The following is a 23304-nucleotide window of genomic DNA, read 5'->3' on the forward strand; positions in this document are numbered from 1 at the left end:
CGTGCCCACTTGTGTTACACACAGAACCTGTCCTTTTAAACACATATAAATCGTGAATGATTTTGCAACAGCGGTCATTTTTGTGAAACACTCAGCCTTGCATAATTAATTCAATTCCCAAAATATACGTGTGAGAGAATAAAGAGGTATTCAAAAAAAATAGTAGCACATAATTTTTGTTTCTTTTTGACCGTGTTACATACAGATTTTTGTATTAAATATAATGTAAAATAATGTAAAAATGTGTGTCATCTGAAAAATAGTTTCTTTTATCTCAGTAAATATTTTTAAAATAAACCCAAAGTGCTTCCAAACTTCATTCATAACATTAGTCGATATTTGGTTTGAATTTTTAGCCCCCACGTCCTGTTTTTAGGGACCAGTTTCATAGAAGCACCCATATATACACTGATTATAACCTATAAAGCACGTTCTGGAAAGGGTTGGACAAAACCTATGCAAATATATAAATCATATACTTATCACAAAATAAGTAAGTAGAAGATTTTCTTTTATATTTCCTGTTTCACTCTTGAATGTTTCTACACTCTGTTTTTTGTAGTATTGCTGCTGTAAACACAGTTCCCCCCGATGAAATCAATAAAGGCATATCTTATCATAAGTTATCTTGTCTTATTTTATCTTATATCAAATTTTTCACTATTCATCACTCCTTTTTTACAGCATGTATACAAAAATATTGTGGCTTGATGTGCAAAATTATTCATCTAGGAAAACTGGTCAAATAAAGTGGTAATTTAATTTAATTTCACAAAAAGTTGATAGAAAATATAGTCTGGTTTTCTATTCAGTTCCGAGTCATTTTTGGTATGGTCTGATTGAAAGCTCAACTTCAGTGTGTTTTATACATATTAAATTCATATTTAATTTACAAAACAAAAAAAAGATCCACAAACTTTACAAAACTTTCACAATCACTGACTATGTTTGATTTTAATTTTAAATAAAATATCTGATTTATTTTACTTTTACTTTATGTAATGCTTGTGGCATGTTGTCTTTTATTTATTCTGTTTGGTTAATTGTGTTGTATTGTCTGCCCCCCTAGCACATCATTTCCTTGTTGTTGTTATTATGTATGTCCATGTTGTATCGTACTGAGATTGTTACAAAAGCTACTTGAAAGGAGAAATGTGCCAGTTTCATATTTGATCCAGAGTATATGGGATCTGTTTATTCATGTTAAATCCTGGTCTGAGTACAGTCCACATTTCCACTGAGAGTTGGATCATCCAGACGTTTCTGAGCCTTATGAAGTCCATGACACTTCTGGACACAGTTAACATAAGGCTTCCCTTTGGGTCGGTAATATTTGTGTTCGGGCATTAATCCTGATCCATGCGGTCCCATCAGCGCTGGATGAATAATGGTTCTGGGTGCGGTGTCATCTGAGGGATCAGAACACGTCACAGTGTTTAACCTCAGACTGAACCCTTAACCCTTGAATCCAGATTCCCCAGAGGCTGAAGTATCCGCATCCCTTCACATCTTTCATTGAGGAACACTGTTGTAAGACATTTCAGTCATTTTCCCACATATTGTTGACCAACCAGTGTTGTTCAACCCATTTTGCACCAAATTATAATTGTAATCATATTAATTCATTATTTCCGTTTACATTTTTTTCTGAATGTACACAGCCAGAATCTATGTATATTTTCTAATGCAATGGGGTCACGCAGGCAAAACATATGTATTGTTCTCATGTTGTCTACAATGTAACTTCCATTTTCCATACTGTACCAACTATTTATTCAGGGTTGTAATTTTTTTTTTTTTTACTTAGCTCCTATTAAGAATTTCTCAATGTGACATTAACAGACTGAATTAAAAACACCAGACACTGAACTATCACACAGGACACAGTACTATCTAAAGGTGTTTTTTCCTATTGGAAATATGCATTATGAAGCAATGACACACCATATTAGTATTGCATGTGTTTATGTAATATTGATGTGATTTACAACTTCAACACTGCAAAAGCTTCAACATCCACTCAATGACTGTTGACATTTTGTTGAGTGACATAAGTATTAATCAGCTCTTTTACATCCTCTCCATTCCACATGGACTGAATTAAACAGTGAATTGGAGAGGTTAAACCCCAAGTCCAAATCCCAAAGAGGGCTGTCAGGATCCTTGGAGTATGAATGACCACAGTAAAGGAGAAAACAAATTAATCCCTTCACTCTGCTAGATTTCATCAGGGCAACACAACCGTCTTCAGAAACAAAGGATTTCATTACATTGAACTTTTCTCACTAATATTTTTGAGTTATTAACAATGAAGTGTCTCTGCAAGGTTAACCCAATCTGAAAACAGCATCAGTCTATGATAACGTCAGCTCAACGGTGTCTTCAGTCAAGGACATCACACCCAAATACGTCTGTATTTAGAGGTCCGTGTTTGGAGAGGTCTGAACGCTCTCTGCATCACACAAAGTGGTCACAAGAAAACTGAGTCATGTTTCAGCTGTCCTCTGCGTTGGCCGGGTCCTTTAGCCGCTCCACAGAGTTGTAGTGTTCTCCCAGTCCGTAGGCATGACGCATATAACTGCAAACAAACAAAAAGGAGATTGGTCTGATGAAAAAAAAAAAAAAGCTTTAATCAGATAAGGCAAAATATGAGTCATAATACAAGTCATAGCATAAGCATAATAAATATAAGTCATAGCTGGTGCAAAAGCAAAGGGTTTTACAGCTCTTATGACAGTAATATTTTAGAAAGTATTTATCCTTTACATAAGGTTAAATGAGGATATTTAAGTGTCATATGAGAGATAAACACATCAGGCTGAGTTCAAGGCTAAATTTCAGCAAGTACAGATTAGATCATCTATCAAACTGCAATAAAAGTCTTGTCTGGTTTTCTGTAGTCCAAGGTTTTACCTACACAGAGAATGAAAAGGTGTCTATCAGATGAGTTTAATGGAAAACACTGTTTTATAACATCTGTTGTCATATGACACTATAGGTTGTGCTGTAAGTTTTTATCAAATACAAGCATAACTTTGAGTGTAGAAGGAGGTTTTAACTTTTGTCAAATAGTTTCACCACACTTATGTCTTGGACCAAATCATGATTACATTTTTCACATCACATGTTTCAAACCACATTGTTATTTATTTTCACTCATTATTAGCTCTAAATTGCTCCTGTTCTGACTTTTTCTTCAATGTGTGTGTGCAACCTGAGTGTGAGAAATATATGGATACTTATATGAAACTAAGTCGACCAGACAAAACCTGAAACATATTGGGCCTGATTTACGTGTGTAAAAACATGCGCAAACTTGACTGCACATGCAAAAACACATTGAAGCGTATCTACTAACAGGACGCACCGAGGGTTGCGTCTCTCAAATGGGCAAAATAGCTTGTGCAACCCGTTTAGCGTGTTTGCCCTGATGAATATGCAACATGGGCGTTTCTGCCAGAATGCACAAAATTACTGGGAGGAGTAAATGCAAATATTTATTTAGCACGCATAATATGATTTACCAAACCTGAAACTGACTGTGGTGGCTGATTTGTGTCTATATTTAGCACGTCTGAAAAACAGGTTTTAACTAGCACAGCACAAAAAACTGGCTGCAGTTGTTGTGGTGAGGAAGCAGCATAGACGCAACCAAAGGCAACACAGAGAACCAATGTGTTCTGGTCACCTCAACGTTTTTGGAATTATGGAAGAAATATTAATTGAGAAGTATGCCCCCCCCACACACTTTACAGGACTCTTGCTGCAAAGGCTACTTTTCCACTTGACCTGATGATTGTGATTAAAAATATGCACTGACATTAGGCTACAGTGCAACAAAATTATGTGCTCTTGACAGTCATTCAATTCAACAACCCCCCCCCCACCTCTAAAATGAATCCAGCGCTGCTACCCAACAATGCCATTGTAGAACTTCTAGATGAACTAGGGGATGATTTGGGGCCAGCCACAAAGAGGAGTCATGCAATACCTTCTGTGACAAAACTCCTCACAATGTTACATTTCCTTGTGTCTGGATCATTCCAGCGCACAGTTGCCATTAGTGCTGATGTATCCCAGAGCAGTTTTTCCAGCGAAATGTCTCCATGACGACAACCAGTAGCACACACAAAATCCTCATTTAAATAGGGCGGTCTCCAAGAATTTGCACCTGTTGCCATTTGCACAGGCAATCTTAGTTAATCACTCATGACAGGCAAATCAATAACACACACATTTTTTGTGCAAGCAAATTTGTGCCCGTTATTTGCGATCTTAGTACCGTATTTTCCAGACTATAAGCCGCTACTTTTTTCTCGTTTTGAACCCTGCGGCTTATACAGCGATGCAGCTCGAGTATAGATTTATACAGGCTAACGGCCTCCAGGGGGCGCTCTAGCGGGAAGCGCAAAACTGAGGCAGACAGGTGGAAGAAGTGATGCGAAGAGGAGAAGTTTTAAGCTTAACTTTAAACAATCATTTTGCGTGTCATGCACAAACCCTCATCATGGAAAACACACGAAGAAATGCATATTTTGCAGCTTTTAAGTTAAAAGCAATCAATGTGTCTGTCTAAGAAGGAAATAGAGCTGCAGCACAGAAGTGCCATTGAGCAAGAATAGAGGAGAGATGCAGAAGGTGTGTGATGGAGCCTTTCTGAGGCTGTTCAACTCCAACACTGAAGAAGACGACTGCAGTGGTTTCAATGAGCAGAAGGAAGATGAAGATAGAGATCAATGACTTTTCTGTTTTTTTAACCAGCCATGTTCCTGCTGTTTTACTGCCGTGTTACAGGCACTGTTTGGAAAAAAGCAGTGAAGGTATGGAAATAAATATTTAAATAATCTTTCTGTTTACCATCTTTCTGTGTAAATATCTCATGTCACAACATGGACACCTGCAGCTTATAGTCAGGTGTGGCTTATATTCCGGTGCGCCTTATAGCCCGGAAAGTATGGTAAATCAGGACCATTGTGTTCACACTGTCTATAATGAAATACTGCTCAAAGTACCTTTTAATATTGTTGCATTCTTTTATACAAAAGTTGTTGTATCTCTAAACTGTAGGGTGAAGATAACAAGATAATCATGTTTACATAAGGAATTGGATTTCAGATTCTGTCTTCAACAGTTTTGCTGCTTGTGTTGGAGTGGATGTGATTTCAGTACCAGGACAGGTCAGTTCTTTTATCAGACTGAGAATGAACTAAAACGAATACAAAAACTCACTAAAAACAACACTTCATATGACAACTAAGGTCAAAAAGCGGCCTTCATTTACAAGAAAATTACACAAATTTCAGTAAGTGCCATATTTCCTTGCTGTTAAGATTCCTTCTGGACCATCTTTAAAACATGGTCAAGACCTACCTCATCTAAAATATTCAATTCTAAATGTGCTCTACATTTTGAGTTACAGGTGCAGACAAACAGATGGACAGAAAGACTTGACTGCTCTAACTGAGTGGGTAAACTGTAATGAAGACACATGTCCTTACAGAAGAGTGATGGGTTCGCTGTCATACTCCTCTCCAATTTTGATAGTTGGGGAGTCGGCCTGGATCACTGCTATTGGTAAATGGAGAACATGGGTCAAAGCTCGCAGCTGTGAAAAAAACAAAACAAAACAATGATTAGAGTGTAAGGAGAAGAAAGGAAAGGAGAAGTCTGACCCTGAATCGACCATTATTCATTATGAGGATGTCCAAATTGTGGACACGTACAAATGTCTTGGGACTCTCAGTTTGATTCTCAGCTCAGGTTTGACAAAAACCCTGAGTCACTGGTCAAAAGAGGTGAACAAACCCACCTACAGCAGAGACAGAACTCTTTCAGCGTTTTGAAACCCATTTCATTAAGTTTTTATCGTTCTTTTACTGAAAGTCTTTTCACCTTTTCTCTTCTTTCCTTTATAATGGGCTGCCTGTCATAGACAACAACAGTCTCAGCAGCATTATTAAGGTCTGCTCCAAAATTGTAGGTGTCCAACTAAACGACCTGAATTCTTTGTGGAAGAAGCAGGTTACCCAGAGAGCCAGAAGCATCTTAAGTCAACCAGACCATGTCCTTAAAGAGAGATTTACTTTAACCCATCAAGACCCAAAAATCCACCTGCGACCAAAACCATCTACTGATCTAAAATGTTTAATACCTGTTGATCCGCTAATCCTATCAATACATGTAAATAATTGGTGTTAAATGCAGTTTGTCATCTTTTCATGGTCATCAGATATGACCCCCTTGAACGTTCAGAGGCTTCGTAGTTACTGTGGAAACACTGTCATCTTCCACAACATTGATTCACCAGTAAAACCCATGGAGTTGGATCAATGACAGTGATGGAGACACTTTATTTTATGTTCAGTTAATGATAGATTTGAAAGAAAAAGTCAGTTATTCTTCAGTTTTCTATGTTTCTGATATAATAACCTTCAACTCTAATCTGAGCTTTAATGAACATCTACATAATCATTAACTTCAGTATAAGAAAATACCAGATTTTCACTTAAAATGCAAAATACAGAGCATAATAGTAGAATAAATGATGATATATCACTTAAGAAAAGTTAAATATAGAGAAAAATTCATATGGGAACTGTTACGAAAGTAGCACTGGGTCTTTATAGGTTAATGCCATCAGGGAGACGCTATTATAAACAAACAGATAATCAAACACATTTAGTCCCTCTGTCATCAGGCTGATCAATGAGTTGGTAGTAGTTGGTTTTGAACAGCTTATGTGTCTGCTGACTTATTTACCTGTAGTTTTTTTTGTGATGTGTGTAATTGCACATATAGATGTCTGAATGAGCGCATTAATACTGCTCACACTGACAGTATGTACGATGTCTAAAATGGTTGATATCTTTGTTGCTTATATTGCAAATTCAATTACGATTCACTTTGAACCACATTTGGGGACTGTAAACTAACTGACTAACTAAATAGCTAACTAACTAACTAACTATTATAATACACCACATAATAAGTCAAAGTCTAGACTGAACTCACTTCGAGTTGCCCCCCCCACGCTGCTGTGTGCTCCACGTCACTGCAGTATTTCTCAAATTCATCTGGAAACAAACACACAATCACAAGAATATTGTGTAATTGGAATTAATTTTGTGGTTTCTTATAATCCCTCTATGCAGTGTGTTTGTACCTGTTGTGTACATGTCACCAGTGTTGGGGTTGGTGAGAAAAGGTAAGAAGTCATCCGCGTGACTTCTCATGTGCTGGGCAGTGCGGGACCGCAGTTCCTTCACGTTCATGGGTAATCCAGGCTAAAACACATTAAAAGAGAACATGTACCGTATGAAGATTGTCAGCAGCTCAGCTTAACAGCACTGTTGATAAGCAATGGTGTTAAGAGCAGTGTTTGCTGTAAGTGTTAATACTGTTGACACTCACAATAAATACAGTGGGAAGACAGTAAAAGCAGCATTGTGCATTTTTCCCATAAGACAAGCATCAGCGTCTCTAGGCCTCTTATAGTCATATCTAGAAATTTAGACTACACACTGAACAGACCTGTCTCCTTCCACAGCGGTAACAGCGCTGTAACAGTACATACCACTGATCGCTGCGCCAGCTGATCCTCGACAGCGCGGTACATGCAGTGGCCATCAGAGGAGATCTCCTTGATCTGGAGCTGCTGCTGAGCCAGTTTCTGGGTCAGTTTCAACCCCTCCTGGTGTCTCACCCCCTGCAGGTTCTGCACCTCTGCCTCTGCTATCCGGGTCTCCCGCTCCTTCTCCTGGGCAGCTTTCTTTTCCTGGAAACATGGAACAACAACCATAGAAGTCAGTGCTAATTTCAATGACAAATAATTTTCAACAGCAACCAGGGTTCCCACACTTTCCCTGAAATTATTTTCCAGGACTTTTCCAGGACGTTTACAGCCACTACAGAGACAAGTTATCACATTATACACTAATCCATTCCCCTGTCCCCCTCATTCTTTGGAAGTGTTCTTTTCTACAGTTGTGACTTACATTTACCCAGATTGTTTCTATGTTTATTACTCGGACATTTGATGTGCAGTCTATGGCTATAATTTATCTATGAAAAATAATTATGACAAATGTATCATAGAATAATGCAAACACACCCACTGATTACAGCGTAGCACTTCATTAGCCTGACAAACTGGAGTTACAATGTTCAATTGGGCAATTCCCAACTAAACTTTCTCCTCACTCTTACTTTCTCTCCTGCACTTCTACTAAAAATATTTGTATATTTTCAATAAATCCCTGAAAAACAATTTTCTTTTTTTTCCCCCCATCTCATTTTAGGCCCACAAGGTCTCAAAGCAAGGGGAGGATAAATCATTTTCCAGGATAACTTAACCGTTTCCAGGACATTTAACCTTTTTTCTCATTTTCCATATGCTTTTCATGACTGGAAAATTGCTCAGTCATTTTCCAGGTTTTCCAGGACACATGAGAACCCTGAGCAACATTTTGTCTGATTAAAGCAAAGGAGTCAACAATTGTTTTTTTTTATGATAGAATACAAAATCTGTTGACATTTTTTGTCAACGAATAAAAAGGAGATGAAAATGTCAGGGTTGGATAGTTTGGGAAGAGCTGCAATCAGAATTTTTCTGGATCTATAGCATATCAATGGCTACATATATCATCAACTGCACAGTGCTAATGTCTGAGACAAAGAGGAAAAGCAGATATATTATTAAATTTTACCACATGAACCACGTGTTCTTGAAGAGCTGCCAACTCGCACACAGTTGAACCTGACACTCACACAGCTAACACTTTCCAAACACTGTCACAAACTTATAATAGAAGATGCTGCAGTGACAAAAAGACACACACTTCAGACAGACTGGCAGAGAGTATGCCCACATGTGTGTATAACTACACAAATACTAAGTATAATAAGGAGAAAGGAGAAAACATACGCATCTGTGTACATTATGTACTGGTATTTATTGTCATGCATGAACTTGAGTCTGTCATGAGGTGTCACATACAGCAAGTGCAACAGAAGATGCTGTGAGTCTGAAACTTCCACATGTAAAACCTATAATACATTTTAGACAATGTAAAAATCATGAAGATACTTGTATTTTAACGCTGAAATCAAAAACTAGATCATATAGCATAATTTTCATTTTTGGTTCACATTACACTGCTATAAATATTTCAAAATATAAACAGTAGTAATCATTTATCGCAGACTAAAACCAATTTGTTGCCAAAAACTGAATCAAAACTTGTTATTAAAATGAACACAAATTGAAATGTTTTCCTAAAATATGGGCCTGTACAACAGGCAAAAAACATTACAATCATTTTTGTTAAATAATGTGATGAGTTGTGATTTTGTTAGATTCTCATTTTTGTATTTCATTTTCACTGATCAAAAAAACATGAAAATAGTGGTGATGTTTTTGATGATGTTGATTTTTGTTGGCGTCTGGACTAGGGATGTAACGATAACCGGTATAATGATAAACTGTGGTAAAATTTCCAACGGTTAGTATTACCATTCCAATTCTAATTATGATAATTGTGTTTGATTACCGCACCTAGAAAACTCATGGTACTGTTCATTTCCTGAAGAAGCAGCGGCACTCCAGGCGGGTGTGCACAGTTTGTAATGTTTGGCCTCTGAAAACATGGCGGAAGGCACCTGCACGGACAGAGCTCCAAAGATTCGGGGATAGGGGCTCCCGCACGGACCCAGTCCGTCCGACTGCTGGTCAGTCCGAACAAGCACGCGCATGGACTCTGTCCGTTCTAGCAAGCGAGCGGACAGACCCGGTCTGCACTAGTGTTTACCCCTCCCCGGCCTCCACTGATTCAGATCCTCCCCCAACATTGAAACCATCTGAATATAGATACTCAGAACAAACTCATGTCAGTTCAAATGAGCCCAAATGAGTGAGCTTCAACTGTACAAAGACACATGATGTGTGTAAAAACCAAAGGAGAGGAGGCTTTATGAACTGAAGGACATTCAACAGGAAATCCACTGACTGACCTCCAGAGGAACTGGACCATATGACACTGTTGGGATTGGTCTGTCACTGACCAGGAGTGAACCACTGACCAGTCTGGATCAGATCAGCCTAACATGTTATAAAATCCTCATTCTTTCAGAATATTTACATTTGTTCATGAAACAGTTCAGGAAAACATGACTGTGTTTCACTTTCTGTTTGTGTGTACAATAGTGTATATGTGTGACACTGTGAATGATTTGATCTGGAAAATGTTCAAACAAACTCCACTATGACCTGTCCAACTACTTTTTTTCACACTAGAAAACACCTCAGGAATCAATAGGAGAATCTCAGGAATCAATAGGAGAATTGATAAGGAATTGGACTGATAAGCAGAACTGATAATGGCATTGATACTGATCAAATCCTATCAGTTCCCACCCCTGGTGCAGATATCTCTTGTGTCCATAAGGTGCCAGCTTAAATTACATTTGTATGTTTGTTGTTTACATGTTATTACTTGAATGTTTCTGCAACAGAAAGTACATTGTGCATGTTACTTTATTAGTTTTTTTCAAAATACAACTTGGTTATATTATTTCAGTGTGTGTATAAGTACTTTTTGAACACTCTGAACACATTTCAACAATACCGCGATAATAATGATAACTGCGATAATTTTGGTCACAATAACCGTGATATGAAATTTTCATATCGTTACATCCCTAGTCTGGACCAAACCATAATGTTCCCTTACGTCTCTCTGGAGAATTTGCTACAGCATTTCTTTATCACCAGTGCTTCCATTCTAATGAGAAGCTGTGACACACACCTTCATCAGAAATCTGCAGCTCCTGTGATCTGGATATTAAACGTACACTGCCATACTGTGATTTTGATAACATTTCAATTAATTTTCACCCCTTGTTCCATTCAGGACAATCTTAATGATAGTAATTTCATATAATTCTTTTTAATTAGGGTATTATTTGTTCATTTTCTATCACGTACTACTGATAGTGTAGTTCAGTACAGCAAAATGGTTGTTGTAAGGACTGTGATGTGTTTTATTTGAAAAGACCCAGTAACTCACCCGTCTCTTTTGGGCCTTGGTAACCCGTGGTTGTTTGACCTCCTCTTCTTCTCCACCATCCACCTTTAGAGACTCAACTCCATTGATCACCTCCTCTACCTAGTACCAATGGGGAAAAAACAGTATGACATGTAGTATGCTACATGCATTTTCTATAACATCCATGTTTCTTATATGAGACACCTTTTAATCATGTGCACACACACCTTTGTGTCTGTAGTAGATTTGAGCTGTTTGACCTCCTCCTCATGTTTCTGGTTGAGGTCAGCCTCTAACTTGGTGATCTCCTCAGTCAGCTGTTTCCTCCTTTTCTTGTCATTTTTGGGGACTGCATTTTTCATGCTCTGGATTTTTGCTGGAAAAGAAAAACAGCAGCAAACTTTAATTACTACAACACACACAGCATAGAGGATAAAATTGCTGATGATAAAGTTAATAATCAGTCACTTCATCATCAATCTAAAGAAGTATATATGAAAAACATCAGCATGTCTTAGAGTTTACAGACCGTTTCTATGATGCAAAACAGTCTAATGCATATACTGTTGAGTGTGGAAGAATGACATGTATTTAGGTACAACTTATGAATAACAGTAATTACTTACATTTAAATAAGCAAAAATCAAAATGCAGATTCTGGTACAAGTTATTTAGAGAGATTACTTTAGTTGGGTGTATTTTATGAGAAGCCTCCTTGTCTACACACAACACAGAGGATGGTGCTTCGACAGGAAATCACAAAAAAAAAAAAAAAAATTCCACCCATTTCGTGCTGTGGGACAATAGAAAAGTTTCAAGAAAGCAATTTTTTCATCTTTGTTTACTGGTTTTCAGGTCTGCATAATTTTTTGTCTTTCACACAAAAAAAATGGCACCAATTTTGTGATCCCATATATTCATAACTTCACCTGTTTATCTAAGGTGAGTGAAACCTACTTTAAGTTGTTGTATTATGTGAGTACTACATGAAAACTACATCAACCAGAATACATTACTACTACATTTAAAGGCAATCTGTGATGAAACACAAATGAACAGATATATAGTAATGGCCAAGTGATAAAAATGTAACTATTATGATAGTTCTAGCTGCAAACATTTTTTAATGACTATATTATATCAACATAGTTTCCTGTTGGTCCTTGTTATGACTGTCACAAAATAAATGTATTTACTTTTTAATACTTTGAGTTAATCGATTTTGTTTGCACTCTGACACAAAATGCTAGATGTTTAAATGATTTTTTGTATTAATTAATCTCACTTTTTCCCAATTTACCACTTCTGATCTCTCTGATCTTTACCTTTGTAATTGTTTATAATCTTCTACTTCTGTGTGTCATGATTTGACAAAAACGGATATTTTTATCCCACAAAACCACCTAGATTATTCAGCTTTCACTCCGGACCATTAATCTCCTTTAAAGTAAATCTTTTATATTTATCCTAAAATAATCCATGCCGACTGAAGTTACAGTTTTTATCGTGCTAACCACATCGCCATAGCAAACACCCGGGAGCCCAGTTCAACATGTAACATGACTGGTGTGTGGCTACAATGACAGCGCGTGAGTGAAGTTAGCTACCCACACAGCTCTGCTCCGTTTTCTTCATTTACCCCAGTGAAATGACAGTTTTCACTACAGCATGTTGCTAATGGGCAGACAGACACAGGCCGGTAGGTAAAGGTTGAGTTTAGTGGACGTACCTTGCAGGTCTTTCTTCTCTTTGCGGTGCTGTTTGGCCAGCAGCTCCTCCGGTGTCTCCGCTATCCCCTCCTCCATGACTCGATGCTACTGCTGCTGCTCCGCTTGTTAAAAAACATGAAACCGACAACCGTTACAAAAATAAATGTTATGAAGTCTTTTCTGTCAAATATGGCCGCATCACTGACAAAAGATAAAAAACAAATGTTCCATAATAAATAAAACGTGCTGACATGGCCTTATCCGGAAGAACGGACCGGAAGTAGGGCGGAGCTTTTTTCTTCTTCTACGCTGAAACTAAAATTGAATATCGCCTCCTGTTGGCCAACCATCGCATTATTCTACAGCAAACTCCCCTTAGGCCAGGGGCCACGTAGGGTACAGAGCAATTTGATATCAAGTGGGCCTAACCAGTAAAATACTGACATAATAACCTATAAACAATTACTCCAAAAATTTTATTTTCCTTGGCGCAAAAAAGAAAAGTGAAGTTTTACAATATTATGCCATAGTTTCTCATTTACACATGTACATTACAATTTATAGACCACAATGGATCTGAAAAGGCACAAAACATTTAGTAACAGGCATAATATAGCTAAAATGTTACTTCTTAAAGTTGTTGTCAGGTGGTTCATGGTTGTTTGGATTTTTCACTTTTTTTTTAAAGATAGTTTGTAAATATAAACACTTTAATCATGCAATTTAACTTTTTTCCACTAAAGTAAAGAGAAAAAAATGAAGTTGTCTTTGTTTATAGGTTGTAATGCTATTATTTTACCCATCCAATCCACTTGAGGTCCAACTGGGTTCTATGCAGCCCCTAAACTCAATTTTAACACCTTTGACTGTTAATATTTCTAGTGTAATTTTGGATTTGACCCTTTGGGAGGCTGCTTTTGCCTGCAGGCCACATGTTTGACACCCATGCTGTACAGCCAAAATAGTGCTTGATATTATAAACCTAGTATTGTGCACTAGGCAAGAAAAGTACAACATTAACCTCTAAAATGTTTGACACATGAAATTGCATAGAATGGAGATGCTAAACTGAGTGCCTCAAATTTGTACGGTACTTGAGTTAAAGGAATTAGTTACAGTATCTGCCAAGTACTAGCAGTAAGTGAAGTCAGCTAATTTGGGACATTTTTGGTAAATCACAGAAAAAAAAACATCCAACTATCTCAAATGTTACTTTTTTTCTTTGTTTGGATCACTGTATAATTCTATAGAGCACATATTTTACTGAGTAAAACAGTACATGAAGAGTCTGTTTAGGTAAAATAGGAAAAACAGAATTAATACCCTTAACTCTATATTTATTAACAGCAAGTCACTTAACATGTTACTGTTTTGTTACAACAAATGTCCTTGACATCATACAATAACCTTGATTGGTCTAAGAAAAAGAGATGGAATGGGTAATGGCTAATCCTGGACTCTTCTAAAAAAAAAAAATCTTACTTTCAAGTGATGGAAATGATCAGAATGTCTCTAATAGCAGCTTTCTAAAAACATCTGTGTTTTCCATCAGAAAAATGTTCCACTGTCCTTATTTTCCTGTCCCAATGGACCTGAGTGCAATGTCAGTCAAAGGCAGTTTTCATAAAATGCTAAACTTTAACACATTTTTTAGATATAGTGTATGTTTTTTTATTTTTTTATTTTTTTATTTTTTTGTTTCTATTGTATTTGATGCATATTGTCTTGTGCTGCAGTACATTTGAATTTCCCCCTTGGGAGATCAATAAAATATATCTTATCTCACAGGTAATTATCTGTCTTAATCATTACAGCTGCAGGATGTTGATTTCATCTCAGAAAAATGAAAGTTACTGTTTCATGTTTAATGTACATTTCGAACCTAAATATATCCAGCCTATAACATGATTGGAGTCTTGCTTCTGCTATTTTTAGAGCAGAAGATGTTAAACTTTATTTGTCCCACTTTACCTTAGGGCCCACATTACCTGACATCACTGTACGCTAGGTATATATGGACAATTTAATTAACTGAAATGAGTTGAAAAATTAACATAGGACTCCCTGAATAGTTTATAGTACAAAGTACAAACAGACTATATTCAAATAATAAAGACAAGGACTGAATATGCCTACAAGGAATTTATCCAGTTCTTTGTAATAATAATAATTTGGCTACTGGGTTTGACATTACTGGTGTGTTTTTAATATCAGACTGAGTGGGCTGCAGACAGGCCAGAGGTTCTGTGCTATTTTTTTTTTTTTTTTTTTTTTTTTTTTTTAGAGGTTCTGTGCTTTTTTTTTTTTTTTTTTTTTTTTTTTTTTTTAGAGGTTCTGTGGATCTAAACTGGTTTCAGGAGACGCACTTTGTGACGTGGCACGAGGGGCGGAAGAGCTTGTTTGTGTTTTGGTTCTAAGGGGAAGTTGCGAGAAGAAAGAAAGGAGGAGACGTGACGGGATTGTTGAAATTATTTTCTTTCTTCCCCAGCGTTACCTCAGCAAAGCTCCCCGGGTTTCGTATGTAAATACTACAACGGTAGTATTAAGAGTTGAAAACATCGTCTGGCTCTCAGGTAGCGTACTTGACGTGAAACGACAAGCTGTGGTTTCCAGCTGGATGGCTAGCTCGGCTAATGCTAACATTTAGTCAGTTGTCATCGGGGCTAGCTTGGTCGCTACCCGAGTCTAGCTAATATCGGTGATGTCTGATATGTAGAGAATGCAGAAAGGAAGGCCTTTGTCTCGTTGTACCGAGTCCGGATGGTCATTGCGTTTACAGTAATGGTGGTTAGCAATGGTGGTTAGTGATGCCTGGTGTGTCTAGCAGTCTGACAGGCTTGCAGTAGATTTTGTGATAGCTAACAGTTATATGGGTGGAATCAGGTCAGTGGGTGGAATGCTAACAGTGCTGGCAGGCTAACGATAGTGTTTGTTGATTGAACGTTTGGCATTTGACCATCACATGTTTTTGACGACAAGCACAACATGTCTGTTTATAGCTCAGTCTAATTATATGCCTTTCCTCATCATAATGTACATGTTAATGTCTTATTAACATGGTTTGATCAGATTGGCTGAGGAGCTACTGGACAGCTAGTTAGAAAGAAAAGTTATGTTCATTATGGGTAAGTGAGCTAACTAGCTAGACAGTAAACAGAGTGGAAAATGCGCCCCCCCACACACACACACAAACACACTAAAATAATAACAGATTGGCTGTGCTAATGTGTGTTCACTGTCAACTGATGACAGTCAAAGCCAAATATTTTTCGAGCAGTATTGTACACAGTGTTTGTTGACAGTCCAAGTCTTGAGTCTAAGTACACGCACTTATTGCTATTGTCATTGCATCCACTTATGCTTACTTGTTGACTTAATAAATGATAAATCCTTGATCCAAAGTATTAGACAAACGTGTGAAGCCATTTTATAAGCAAATAACATCCTTTAAACTATCAGTTTTGCAGAGCTGTTTGTATTACTACATAAATTGAGCATTAAATTTAACATTGTTATTTGGTTAAGGGATTATTTCAGATGATTTATGAGGCATTAATGGTTCTTTTAACTTGAGCAGTTGAGAAGCCAACACACATAGCATCACAGGCCGTTAAACCGGTGTTTGCATTTTGCAGTCTGCCGGTGTAGTCACTGACCCAGTAAGATAATCCTTTATTGGTCCCACAACGGGAAAATTACAAATACTCTACAGTAAAGGATGGCATCTGTGTTAGAAGGAAGTAGGAAGCCTGTAACTAATAAGAACTGGATTAGAATTATGAACCTTGTACAACACACTGAAATCTAACATTTATCAAAGAGGCCAATCAACATTTTTGAGAGAACAACAGAATCAGAGTGTTGTGTTTAAATTGTTTGGAATTACTTGTTAAATTTGGCAACATGCCTTTTGCATTTGTCAGTAGATGTGTGGAATGCACAGTTAAAGTCATTATAGTCATTTTTTTGGTTAGGCCTAAGATTCCACAGATCATTCTCAGGATACATTCTTATGCAAAGCTGGTCATAGGCTGTGACTATCTACTAACAACAGCCAGTCTGTTCTGTACAGATTAGTCAGCAGCTGAATCCTAAACAAGTTAGTAAGTAATGCACAAATGCATGGTATGTAACCATACAGATGGTCTCTTAGTTGTAACAGACAAGTAATGGCACCATTTGTGTTCTATTCTCGTATGAGGTTGTGGTGAGCTTTCTTTGCACCTTTGATCGTGTAATTCAAACTGAAACTGTCCCGTCATAGGTGCCTTCGTGCTTGTAATTCCACCTCTGAGAAACTTACCAGTCCACAAAACTCGTAGTGATCATTATGTTTCAATTACTTATTGTGTTTCTGAGTTTTTGATTAAATCTTTTGATTGAGTAGTGTTAGGACAACACTTGAATTTTGTTGTATGTTGAAGACTTAAAAGCCATCTAACAAATAAATATGTAAAGAATCTTTGTATTTTTGTGGTGAAAAGCAGTGAAATTATTTTTGCATTAAAGTTGATCACATTTAACATTTTATTTTGTGAATAATTACCTCCATTATCTGTCTTATGCCAGCACCTGAATCAAATTAATGTAAAATCAATTTAGAGAGCTCAGATCTAATGGTTGTAATTGGTCTGCAGTGGAGTCTTTATCAATTCTTTTATTTATTTATTTTATATATTTTAAATTATTTATTGTTTGCGCTTGCTTTTCCATATTTTTTGTACTCAGATATGTCAATAGCATAGATCATATATATGAAATTCTATTTTTTTTAATTGGATTTTTTTTTTTTTTTTTACCAGTCCTGATCCTTAACTTAAGTCTTAGAGAAAATGTTAGAATTCAAACAGTACACAAGTCCTCTGAAAACTGAGGGGAAACCCTGGAGTAATTGAATTATTTTACTTTCAATGTTATATTCTCACTTACAGTGAATATGTGAAGTGATTCTCCAAGATTTGTCGAGTTTTTGATAACATTATGTTTTTTGTTTTTTTTAGAGGTCTAATATTTATTGTGGGGGCAGATGCCCCTTTGTGCCATTGTGTCCTTGGAAAACACACTTCACCCTCTTTGCCTCCAGTGCTACTCACACAGGTGGATGAATACATATGAATGTTTGGTGGTGGTCAGAGGGGCCGTTTGGCGTGAATTGGCAGCCATGCTTCAGTCAGTCTGCCCCAGGGCAGCTGTGGCTACAGATGTAGTCGACCACCACCAGTGTGTGAATGTGGAGTGAAGAAATAATGGAGCCAATGTAATCGCTCTGAGTAAAATAGAAAAGCGCTTTATGAATATAGTCCATTATTGTTATTATTATTATTATCACTGAATTAGTTTTAACATAATTTGTAAATGCACCATGTGGGGAAGTGGATCTGTTTACAGCTAACTTGATTGGCATTGTCAATCAGAGCAGGTATAATGTGACATGAAAATCAGTCATATTAATAAAGGAGAAAGGAGATCATCTCCAATTACAGTGACTGTATTGATAGGCAAATATTAAATTCCATTGTGTTGGTGTTACAGATGCAATAGAGTAGACTCTTTGTGCATGATAACTTCATTAGGTATAATTAAATTACTTTTTTGCACAGTTGTTATAAGAAGTGGCGTGACCTGTGATTCAGTTTTTTGACTGTTGTATTTCTTCCAGCACAAGTCCTGAAAGTGAAGTTTGGCACACCAGGCACCAGGTGATCTGTCAAGGTCATGGCCAATCGGGGAGGAGCTACAAGACCCAATGGACCCAATGCCGGGAACAAGATCTGTCAGTTTAAGCTGGTGCTTCTGGGCGAGTCAGCTGTTGGAAAATCTAGCTTGGTGCTCCGCTTCGTTAAAGGCCAGTTCCATGAATTCCAGGAGAGCACAATAGGAGGTGAGTGTCGACAACAAAGAGAAGAAAAATAATTAATATACATTGATGGTGTGAATGTTACAAAGCACTGGAAAAGTTATTAGTGTGGCTTAAATATTCTTTCTTTACATTGTCTCAGTTGTAACTTTGTGCTCTTGTCTTCAGCGGCCTTCCTCACCCAGACAGTGTGCCTAGACGACACAACGGTAAAGTTTGAGATCTGGGACACTGCAGGTCAGGAGCGTTACCACAGTTTGGCACCTATGTATTACAGAGGAGCACAGGCGGCCATCGTGGTCTACGACATCACAAACGAGGCATGTCCATCCATCCAGGACAACTTCAGTTTTTCCCATATTTCATTTGTAATGTAATAGTTAATACAGGCAATATATTCAGAATCAGAATACTTTATTAATCCCAGGGAGAAATTATTGAACACCGGCTTAATGGAAATGTTGACATTCTTGATGCATGGCATGAGTGTACTGAAAATGTCCCTGTTTCTTCTGTTGGCAGGAGTCCTTTGCTCGAGCAAAGAATTGGGTAAAAGAGCTGCAGAGACAAGCTAGTCCTAATATAGTCATCGCTCTGTCTGGCAACAAGGCTGACCTTGCCAATAAGAGGGCCGTCGACTTCCAGGTCAGACTAAGCAAACACTGTCACCATTTTTTCCATTTCATTCATTCTTGCAAATATATATTTTTATTTTTCATGCAAAACTAAAGCTTAGCAACAAAATATAAGTTTTTTCCATATTGATCACTAATGATATTTGTCGCTATATATAATTTGATTAGACTAAAGTGTTCATCAGCTTAACTTAAGCACATGGATGTGCATTTTTAAGTGCATGGATGTGCATTTTTGTTATTTTAATTTTAAAAAAAGGGGGAAAAAATATTTGTGGTCAACATTTATGGCCGTTTGAGTGCAGGTTTCTGCACTTTCAAGGCTTGCTTGAGTACAACTCCCAGTCAATGCAAGTTGTACTGAATATATCTCTTCTCAGGGCTGTGTGTCACAGTAGCCACTCAAACAGCAGGACGGAGGCTGTTGATCAGTAAATGAGACTAAAACACACAATAGACTCAGCAGGTTTTTAACTATGTGAATTCTTCAGAATGAACACTTACCTGCCAGGATGCTGGATGTACCTATACCTCAGATTCGCTCATACAATAAAAACTCTGGTAGTGCAGTGGATAGCACTCATGCCTCACAGTAAGAAGGTGCTGGGTTCAATTCCAACACCAGTCGATGGGGGTGGGACCTTTCTGTGTGGAGTTAACATGTTCTCCCCGTGTCTGCATGGGTTCTCTCTGAGTACTCCGAAACCCAAAGACATGCACTGATAGCTTATAATTGGTTAATCGGCCCTGCGATGAACTGGCAACATGTCCAGGGTGTACCCCACCTTCGCCCATAAGTAGCTGGGATAGGCTCCAGTGACCCCTGTGACCCTAGTGAGGAGAAAGCGGGTTCAGAAAATGAATGAATGAATAGAAAATTCATTCACTTGCAGTTACTCATTTTTTCATGTACCTCTTTTGTATAATGTGCTGTTAGATATATCAGTATAAAGTAAAAAAATATCCAAAGCTTTATAAGATTATCAACATATATTACAGTGCCATTTTGAGATTGCTCTATTGCTATGTAGAGCTGCTTAATTGCCTTTTTTCCCGTGGTATAATGCATGAATGTAGAAATATTTTGTGACATGTAAATAATTATCTTTACAATGTCTTGACAGGATGCCCAGTCCTACGCAGATGACAACAGCTTACTTTTCATGGAGACGTCAGCCAAGACATCTATGAATGTGAATGAAATATTTATGGCTATTGGTAGGTGCCTCTAAACACTGACACAATATGTTTTTTTATGTTTTATTTGTAACCCAGATTCATCTGTTTGAACTCATGATCTCTGCCGGCATCGTGTGAAGTATGTATTTTGATGAACTGAGTGATTATTACCTCCACCAAGGAACAGCAGAGGTTATATTTTCATTGGGGTTTGTCTGTCTGTATGTCTGTCAGCAAGGTAACTCAAAAAGTTATGGACTAATTTTGATGAAATTTTCAGGAAATGTTTGTACTGGCACAAGGAACAAATGATTACATTTTGGTGGCGATGGGGGATGATCTGCCTTGGCGGAGCTCTGCGCTCTCCGAGGGCTTTTCTAGCTTCATGTATTACCTTTGTTTTGTTTTTGCTCTTCAGCAAAGAGATTGCCGAAGAGTGAGCCTCAGGCTGCAGGAGCAACCAGTGGGCGTAACCGGGGAGTGGACCTGACAGAAGCTGCACAACCCGCCAAGGCCCCGTGCTGCAGTAACTAACATGAAGAATGCCTTCCCCAACCATCCTGTATAGCAGTAACTAATGCGGCCCATGCACCAAATGCCACTGCAGTTACTAATGCAATGTGTTGTAGTCTTATCTCCAATTCTCTAATGTGCAAAACAAGAAAAGATGCCCTGTGGCCCCCCCTTTTTTTTTGATTTGCAAACTCATTGCCATTACACTGATCCCTGAACTCTGGCTCTGCCTCTTTTCCTCCATCGTGATTCCGCTGCTACCTGGTGAAGCCTTTTAACCTCTCTTTGAAACTTTCTGCCAACTAGTGTGTTACATCTATCTGTGGATAGATTAAAGATAACAGATTTGTGAGACATTAGTGCACCCTGCCTTCCACCATCTTCTGAAGTGTAGATATGAGTTTCTTTTAGAGGAAGTGGTCACTTCCCTTTTCTGGGATAGCTCAAGACTTTACTACTGCATTTCTGATACCCAGCTTCAGTTTTGTTTGTTTTTGATAATTGTTGTACGTTATAATTTTGTCAAAATTATGAATGCACATATAACTGTATACTTACACGGCCTAAAAAAAGAAAACTGTTTTATGTTTTGAGTGCAGCAGCACTGAAAAAAAGTCTATAAGAGAAGAGGAGCGTTTTGTTGTAAATCTGAGAAAGAGGAAAGGCTCAGGGCAGAGAGCAGGCAGAGGAACCCCAGAGCTCCCTATCTCTGGTCATTGGGACCTTTTTTATCTGAAAGGTGAAATATTGTCGCAAACTCTAGTTCTTTAGATTCTTACTCCCTGGTTCTGTCTGTCTGCCTGCCTGTTCATCACTATCCATGCCCCCCCTCCCTTTACTGAACCCAAAGTAGCACTTGTGTACATTCTCCTTCCATCCCTGGGCCAGGCCTGCTTCTAGTTTTTCCTAGTGGCATTGTGCAATGTTTCACAGTATTTAACTCTGTGACTTTAGTGTCTGCAAGGACCAGTGCAGCACAGCAAAAGCCTCCTGCTCCACCCATCCTTCTCTATAACAAGGTGCAGTGGCCTCTGAGGTACACCTGCCCCTGTCACCACTTCCCCATCCCTTGTCCCAGTGTCCTTTCATAAATCTCGTGCACACCATCTTTTTTGTAGTTAGACTTGGGTGTCCTGGTTTCTGCCTTTGGACAACATAGTTTGTGCATACTACCTTTTCCATTGAGTTAATGTTGCTGGATCGCTGCAGGGTTTGCACATGGTTAGAGGTGATGATAGTAGCAAGTGGGGGAGTTGCAATATGTAAGGTTACTTCAGAATCACCTAGAATTCTTTGCCATCCTGCCCTGATTTGGAAGTGCTTTTAGACACAGTCGTGTGTCAGGGGGTACAAAGTGGGCCCGGGCTGGCTGGTAACAGATTACATCTACAGGATTCACTCACACGTGCCCATTTACATGTGTGTATGTTTGAACACACATTTGCACATGAACACACACATTTACCACAGATTCTTCCCTCTGTACCCTGTTGAATCTAACCGTCATTGTACAGCCGCATCCACTCACAGTCTGTTACACCACTCCGTCCCCTTTGTTGTACACATACTTGTGTGTTTTTTTTCTTCCTTTGCACCATCTCACTAAAATGTTACACACACATACAGAAGTAAATACACACATATACATGCATACATACAGTACATGTGGTTAATAACTCTTTTTACAGTTCTGTCTTACTCATGCCTTGCACTAATGATGCTCATGAATATGTCTTGTCATAATTACAGCCAGTGTGATATAAATATATATATATATAAAAATATAAATATATAAATAATATACTGTAAATAGGGTGTTGCCGTGTAGTCTACTTTTGTTGATTTACCAGTGACAGGACTAATGCTTGCTAGGGAGTTGTCCAGATAATCAGAAAAAAACTGTACAGTGATCAAAAAACAGCTACAATCTGGGTTTGGAGTTTTGTTGCTGTTCCTTTTTTCACAGAAATGGTTAAATTATAATCAGTGGTGGTCTTTATAAATGTATGTAGTGATATTAACAAAAAAAAGAAATTGCATTTATTTAGTGGTCTGTCTTGTACCATTTTCTGAAAAGAAAAAAAAATAATGTCCAAAAATTTTGGTTTCTATTTTTTAACATTATCTCTTTCTTGCATTTCACTAATTCTTTATCTTTTTTTAGTGGTATCAGGCTGAGATGTCCTGTGCAGTTACTCCTCCCTCTTAAAGTGGACCTGAACTCTTAGAGACACTGGTTGTAAAAGCTCCAGAGGGGTCCACTAGACCCTTTAACATCTCTGTAACATTGTGACAATATTGTAGAAACAGTGTAACAACTATCAGCTGACACAATGATGATTCATAAATAAATGAGTTAACACATAATA

General features: G+C 37.8%; 2 protein-coding genes across 2 annotated transcripts; one reads left to right on the forward strand and one right to left on the reverse strand.

The window, feature by feature from the left end:
• Positions 1–1948: 1948 nt before the first annotated feature.
• On the reverse strand, positions 1949–13040 carry otud6b (OTU deubiquitinase 6B). The gene is made up of 8 exons (XM_030148046.1): positions 12772–13040; positions 11270–11418; positions 11064–11162; positions 7574–7774; positions 7163–7283; positions 7012–7073; positions 5499–5605; positions 1949–2578 (listed from the first exon to the last, which is right to left on the reverse strand). The coding sequence occupies exons 1-8, from the start codon at positions 12845–12847 to the stop codon at positions 2494–2496; spliced, it is 900 nt and encodes a 299-aa protein (XP_030003906.1). The 5' UTR covers positions 12848–13040; the 3' UTR covers positions 1949–2493.
• Positions 13041–15142: 2102 nt separating this feature from the next.
• Positions 15143–23279, forward strand: LOC115427964 (ras-related protein Rab-5A). Its single transcript, XM_030146720.1, has 6 exons — positions 15143–15324; positions 18411–18632; positions 18777–18928; positions 19131–19253; positions 20368–20461; positions 20841–23279. Exons 2-6 carry the CDS (start codon positions 18467–18469, stop codon positions 20954–20956), a joined length of 651 nt encoding a protein of 216 aa, XP_030002580.1. The 5' UTR covers positions 15143–15324; positions 18411–18466; the 3' UTR covers positions 20957–23279.
• Positions 23280–23304: the final 25 nt, after the last annotated feature.

Source organism: Sphaeramia orbicularis, chromosome 11, assembly GCF_902148855.1.
Source record: "Sphaeramia orbicularis chromosome 11, fSphaOr1.1, whole genome shotgun sequence".
Classification (NCBI taxonomy): domain Eukaryota; kingdom Metazoa; phylum Chordata; class Actinopteri; order Kurtiformes; family Apogonidae; genus Sphaeramia; species Sphaeramia orbicularis.